This window comes from Prionailurus viverrinus, chromosome C2, assembly GCF_022837055.1.
Source record: "Prionailurus viverrinus isolate Anna chromosome C2, UM_Priviv_1.0, whole genome shotgun sequence".
In the NCBI taxonomy this organism is placed as follows: Eukaryota; Metazoa; Chordata; class Mammalia; order Carnivora; family Felidae; genus Prionailurus; species Prionailurus viverrinus.
The window spans coordinates 142139601-142146435 of record NC_062569.1 but is presented as its reverse complement, the minus strand read 5'-3'; the positions used below and the strand labels follow the sequence as shown (position 1 = coordinate 142146435).

The 6835-nt window shown below is 41.6% G+C and overlaps 1 protein-coding gene across 1 annotated transcript in view; it reads right to left on the bottom strand.

Annotated features, from left to right (window-relative positions):
• Positions 1–259: 259 nt before the first annotated feature.
• Positions 260–6835, bottom strand: part of LOC125174544 (actin cytoskeleton-regulatory complex protein pan-1-like) — a 50885-nt gene continuing 44309 nt past the window's right edge. Inside the window, exon 4 of the mRNA XM_047874051.1 lies at positions 260–505. Within this exon, the coding sequence (XP_047730007.1) occupies positions 260–505 (246 nt within the window). The remainder of the gene's footprint in view (positions 506–6835) is intronic.

The window sequence follows — 6835 nt, the reverse complement described above, 5'->3', positions numbered from 1 at the left end:
GAACAAAGCTGCATGAATCTTCTACACCGTGTGGGGAAGAGGTAAAGTATAGGTGTTTGGTTCAGGTTCCTTCGAAGAAAAGCCTGAGATAAGAATGTGTATGCAAGGAATTTACTTTTGGAGGGAAAAGGGCCTTGGCTGGCAAATTGGGGAGTAAGACAGAGAAGGCGGATAACAGAAAGTAACAACTGTTGGAACTAGAGCTTACCTCCACTGGGAAAACTCTGGGATTCAGTGCAGAACACAAGCTTTGCAGTTATCACAGATGAGTCGTGAGAGCTGGAGTACTTCCAAAAACTCGTGGTCTGAGAGCTGCATTCCTGATCTTCAGTGGGCAGAAAAGGAGCTCGGGCACCAGGAGAAAGCCCTCAGGTACCGATGCTGGCAGCTGGCAGTATGTAGCTACATGGCGTGCCCTGAGGAGGCAAGGGTGATAGGAAGCTGGTGGACCGCCGAGAGTGATGGTGTTATACGTATGGTGAATGTAGGTCATAACTGGATAGCCCTGTTTAATAAGAAGGGAAATACAGAGTCATAGAGCAGAGCTTCTCAAGTTTAATTAATAAATGTACCTCTTTGGGTCACCTGGGTGGCTCAGTGTGTTGAGCATCCACCTTCAGCTCAGGTCATGATCTCACAGTTCGTGAGTTCAAGCCCTGTGTCAGGCTCTGTGCTGACAGCTCAGAGCCTGGAGCCTGCTTCAGATTCTGTGTCTCCCCCTCTCTCTCTGCCCCTCCCCTGCTTGTGCTCTCTCTCTCTCTCTCTCTCTCTCTCTCAAAAATAAATAAACATTAAAAAAATAATAATAAATGTACCCCTTGGGAATCCTAACAAGACCCAAAGTGGACACTTATTAATATTCCTATTTTACACATGAAAATACTAAGGTATAGAGATGTTGGGAATATTTCCCAAGATTTCAGAGCTAGGTTTGGTTTTCACTACTTTTTTTTTTTTTTCAGGAATTTGGGTCACTGGGAAATTAAGACTTTTGATACAAATATTTCATTGTTTGTCTTCATCCCCCACTGCATTTGCAAAATACTCTGTGTGTGGGGGGGAATATATATATATATATATATATATATACACATATATATATGTATATATATACACACATATATATATGTATATATATATATACACACACATATATATATATATATCAGTAATGAAAATTTTTGTTTCTACAAAATGAAAGAAACAAATAGCTAAGATGTGAAATCCAAATGCCAAATTACTTTACGGTTGAAATGTAATAGCACAAACAGGAAATATTATCCAAGCAGTGAGTGGACCTCATATTTAATGTTCCCTCTCCTTATTTCCTCACATTACCCACAATGAAAATAGTATTGCAAAGCTCTGACTTAAGAGGCTATTTCCTATACTTTGTCCTTAAAATCTCTCATATCAATTCTTGGCTTTTGACCTTTAAAAATTTGAACAACGGCAGTTCTTGCCAACCATTTTCCCCACTCTAATATTTAGTCACAATCATTCACAGCTCTTTCTGAGAAAGAATAACACAGTGTGACAGACTATCGTCCTGTTTATGAGGCTTTAGATCCACGGCCACTCTGTTTGCAGACTAGTCTAAGTTAGGCAGTTCTGGCTGTTCTCCACCTGTACTTTTTCCCTTGCGTTGATGGTAGGTTCTAAAATTCTCCCCTAGGATCCACTATACAAAAGCTAATAAAAGAAGACACACACTATTCTTGATCAGAAGCAGCTTTTAAAATGGAGCACTACGGAAGATGGCGGCGTAGGAGGACGCTGGGCTCACTGCGTCCTGCAGATCACTTAGATTCCACCCACACCTGCCTAAATAACCCAGAAAACCTCCAGAAGACTAGCAGAATGGAGTCTCCGGAGCCAAGCGCAGACGAGAGGCCCACGGAAGAGGGTATGAATGGTGGCGAGGCGGTGCGCGCTCCACGGACTGGCGGGAGGGAGCCGGGGCAGAGGGGCGGCCCGCCGGCCAAGCAGAGCCCCGGGTCTGGCTGGCAAAAGCGGAGGGGCCAGACGGAGTGTGTTCCCACAGCAAGCAGGACTTGACATCTGGAAGGTTATAAGCTAACAGCTCTGCTCGGGGAACGGGAGGGCTGGAGGACAATGGGAGGGAGAGTTGTTGAGCCCCAGATGACAGAGTGCAGCTTGGCAGGGAACAAAGGCGCTCGCCAGCGCCATCTCCCTCGCCCATCCCCCAGCCAAAAGCCCAAAGGGAACCAGTTCCTGCCAGGGAACTTGCTTGCTCCGCACGAACACCCAAGGCTGTGCTTCTGTGGATCCATCCCTCCGGCGGGTCTGACTCCCTCCCGATGCCGCAGGGCCCCTCCCGAAGCAGCTCTCCGAAGGAAAAGTGAGCTGAGCCTGCCCCTCCCGCCCCTGTGCACCTTGCTGATCCACCCCAGCTAATACGCCAGATCCCCAGCACCACAAGCCTGGCAGTGTGCAAGTAGCCCAGACGGGCCACGCCACCCCACAGTGAATCCCGCCCCTAGGAGAGGGGAAGAGAAGGCACACACCAGTCTGACTGTGGCCCCAGCGGTGGGCTGGGGGCAGACATCAGGTCTGACTGCGGCCCCGCCCACCAACGTGAGTTATTCCAGACAGCACAGGAGAAGTGCCTGCAGTCCCGCACCACTCCAGGGACTATCCAAAATGATGAAACGGAAGAATTCCCCTCAGAAAAACATCCAGGAAATAACAACAGCTAACGAACTGATCAAAAATGATTTAAACAATATAACAGAAAGTGAATTTAGAATAATAGTCATGAAATTAATCTCTGGGCTTGAAAACAGTATAAAGGACAGCAGAGAATCTCTTGCTACAGAGATCAAGGGACTAAGGAACAGCCAGGAGGAGCTAAGAAATGCTAACAACGAGTCGCAAAATAAAATGGAGACAACTACGGCTCGGATTGAAGAGGCAGAGGAGAGAATAGGTGAACTAGAAGATAAAATTATGGAAAAAGAAGAAGCTGAGAAAAAGAGATAAAAAAAATCCAGGAGTATGAGGGGAAAATTAGAGAACTAAGTGAAATAATATACGCATAATTGATATCCCAGAGGAGGAAGAGAGAGGGAAAGGTGCTGAAGGTGTACTTGAAGAAATAATAGCTGAGAACTTCCCGGATCTGGGGAAGGAAAAAGGCATTGAAATCCAAGAGGCACAGAGAACTCCCTTCAGAGGTAACTTGAATCGATCTTCTGCACGACATATCATAGAGAAACTGGCAAAATACAAGGATAAGAGAAAATTCTGAAAGCAGCTAGAGATAAACGTGCTCTAACATATAAAGGGAGACCTATAAGACTCGTGACTGATCTCTCTACTGAAACTTGGCAGGCCAGAAAGGAATGGCAGATCTTCAATGTGATGAACAGAAAAAATATGCAGCCGAGAATCCTTTATCCAGCAAGTCTGTCATTTAGAATAGAAGGAGAGATAAAGGTCTTCCCAAACAAACAAAAACTGAAGGAATTCATCACCACTAAACCAGCCCTACAAGAGATCCTAAGGGGGATCCTGTGAGACAAAGTACCAGAGACATCACTACAAGCATGAAACCTACGGACATCACAATGACTCTAAACCCATATCTTTCTATAATAACACTGAATGTGGACTAAATGCACCAACCAAAAGACATAAGGTATCAGAATGGATAAAAAAACAAGACCCATCTATTTCCTGTCTACAAGATACTCATTTTAGACCTGAGGACACCTTTAGATTGAGAGTGAGAGGATGGAGAACTATTTATCATGCCACTGAAAGTCAAAAGAAAGCTGGAGTAGCCATACTTATCTCAGACAAACTGGACTTTAAATTAAAGGCTGTAACAAGAGATGAAGAAGGGCATTATATATTAATAATCACAGGGTCTATCCATCAGGAAGAGCTAACAATTATAAATGTCTATGTGCCAAATACAGGAGGCCCCAAATATATAAAACAATTATTCACAAACATAAGCAACCTTATTGATAAGAATGTGGTAATTGCAGGGGACTTTAACACTCCACTTACAGAAATGGATAGATCATCTAGACACACGGTCAATAAAGAAACAAGGGCCCTGAATGAGACATTGGATCAGATGGACTTGACAGATATATTTAGAACTCTGCATCCCAAAGGAACGGAATATACTTTCTTCTCGAGTGCACATGGAACATTCTCCAAGATAGATCACATACTGGGTCACAAAACAGCCCTTCATAAGTATACAAGAATTGAGATCATACCATGCATACTTTCAGACCACAATGCTATGAAGCTTGAAATCAACCACACAAAAAAGTCTGGAAAACCTCCAAAAGCATGGAGGTTAAAGAACACCCTACTAAAGAATGAATGGGTCAACCAGGCAATTAGAGAAGAAATTAAAAAATATATGGAAACAAACGAAAATGAAAATACAATAATCCAAATGCTTTGGGATGCAGCAAGGCAGTCCTGAGAGGAAAATACATTGCAATCCAGGCCTATCTCAAGAAACAAGAAAAATCCCAAATACAAAATCTAACAGCACACCTAAAGGAAATAGAAGCAGAACAGCAAAGACAGCCTAAATCCAGCAGAAGAAGAGAAATAATAAAGATCAGAGCAGAAATAAACAATATAGAATCTAAAAAAACTATAGAGCAGATCAATGAAACCAAGAGTTGTTTTTTTGAAAAAATAAACAAAATTGATAAACCTCTAGGCAGGCTTCTCAAAAAGAAAAGGGAGATGACCCAAATAGATAAAATCATGAATGAAAATGGAATTATTACAACCAATCCCTCAGAGATACAAGCAATTATCAGGGAATACTATGAAAAACTATATGCCAACAAACTGGACAACCTGGAAGAAATGGACAAATTCCTAAACACCCACACGCTTCCCAAACTCAATCAGGAGGAAATAGAAAGCTTGAACAGACCCATAACCAGCGAAGAAATTGAATCAGTCATCAAAAATCTCCCAACAAATAAGAGTCCAGGACCAGATGGCTTCCCAGGGGAGTTCTACCAGACGTTTAAAGCAGAGATAATACCTATCTTTCTCAAGCTATTCCAAGAAATAGAAAGGGAAGGAAAACTTCCAGACTCGTTTTATGAAGCCAGTATGACTTTGATTCCTAAACCAGACATAGACCCAGTAAAAAAAGAGAACTACAGGCCAATATCCCTGATGAATATGGATGCCAAAATTCTCAATAAGATACTAGCAAATCGAATTCAACAGCATATAAAAAGAATTATTCACCATGATCAAGTGGGATTCATTCCTGGGATGCAGGGCTGGTTCAACACTCGCAAATCAATCAATGTGATACATCACATTAATAAAAGAAAAGATAAGAACCATATGATCCTGTCAATCGATGCAGAAAAGGCCTTTGACAAAATTCAGCAACGTTTCTTAATAAAAACCCTCGAGACAGTCGGGATAGAAGGAACATACTTAAAGATCATAAAAGCCATTTATGAAAAGCCCACAGCTAACATCATCCTCAATGGGGAAAAACTGAGAGCTTTTTCCCTGCGATCAGGAACATGACAGGGATGTCCACTCTCACCGCTGTTGTTTAACATAGTGTTGGAAGTTCTAGCATCAGCAATCAGACAACAAAAGGAAATCAAAGGCATCAAAATTGGCAAAGATGAAATCAAGCTTTCACTTTTTGCAGATGACATGATATTATACCTGGAAAATCCAATAGACTCCACCAGAAGTCTGCTAAAACTGATACATGAATTTAGCAAAGTTGCAGGATACAAAATCAATGTACAGAAATCAGTTGCATTCTTATACACTAATAATGAAGCAACAGAAAGACAAATAAAGAAACTGATCCCATTCTCAATTGCACCAAGAAGCATAAAATACCTAGGAATAAATCTAACCAAAGATGTAAAAGATCTGTATGCTGAAAACCATAGAGAGCTTATGAAGGAAATTGAAGAAGATATAAAGAAATGGAAAAACATTCCGTGCTCATGGATTAGAAGAATAAATATTGTCAAAATGTCAATACTACCCAAAGCTATCTACACATTCAATGCAATTCCAATCAAAATTGTACCAGCATTCTTCTCGAAACTAGAACAAGCAATCCTAAAATTCATATGGAACCACAAAAGGCCCCGAATAGCCAAAGTAATTTTGAAGAAGACCAAAGCAAGAGGCATCACAATCCCAGACTTTAGCCTCTACTACAAAGCTGTCATCATCAAGACAGCATGGTATTGGCACAAAAACAGACACATAGACCAATGGAATAGAATAGAAACCCCAGAACTAGACCCACAAACGTATGGCCAACTCATCTTTGACAAGCAGGAAAGAACATCCAATGGAAAAAAGACAGTCTCTTTAACAAATGGTGCTGGGAGAACTGGACAGCAACATGCAGAAGATTGAAACTAGACCACTTTCTCACGCCATTCACAAAAATAAACTCAAAATGGATAAAGGACCTGAAGGTGAGACAGGAAATCATCAAAACCCTACAGGAGAAAGCAGGAAAAGACCTCTCTGACCTCAGTCATAGCAATTTCTTACTTGACACATCCCCAAAGGCAAGGGAATTAAAAGCAAAAATGAACTACTGGGACCTTATGAAGATAAAAAGCTTCTGCACAGCAAAGGAAACAACCAACAAAACTAAAAGGCAACCAACAGAATGGGAAAAGATATTTGCAAATGGCATATCAGACAAAGGGTTAGTATCCAAAATCTATAAAGAGCTCACCAAACTCCACACCCGAAAAACAAATAACCCAGTGAAGAAATGGGCAGAAAACATGAACAGACACTTCTCTAAAGAAGATAC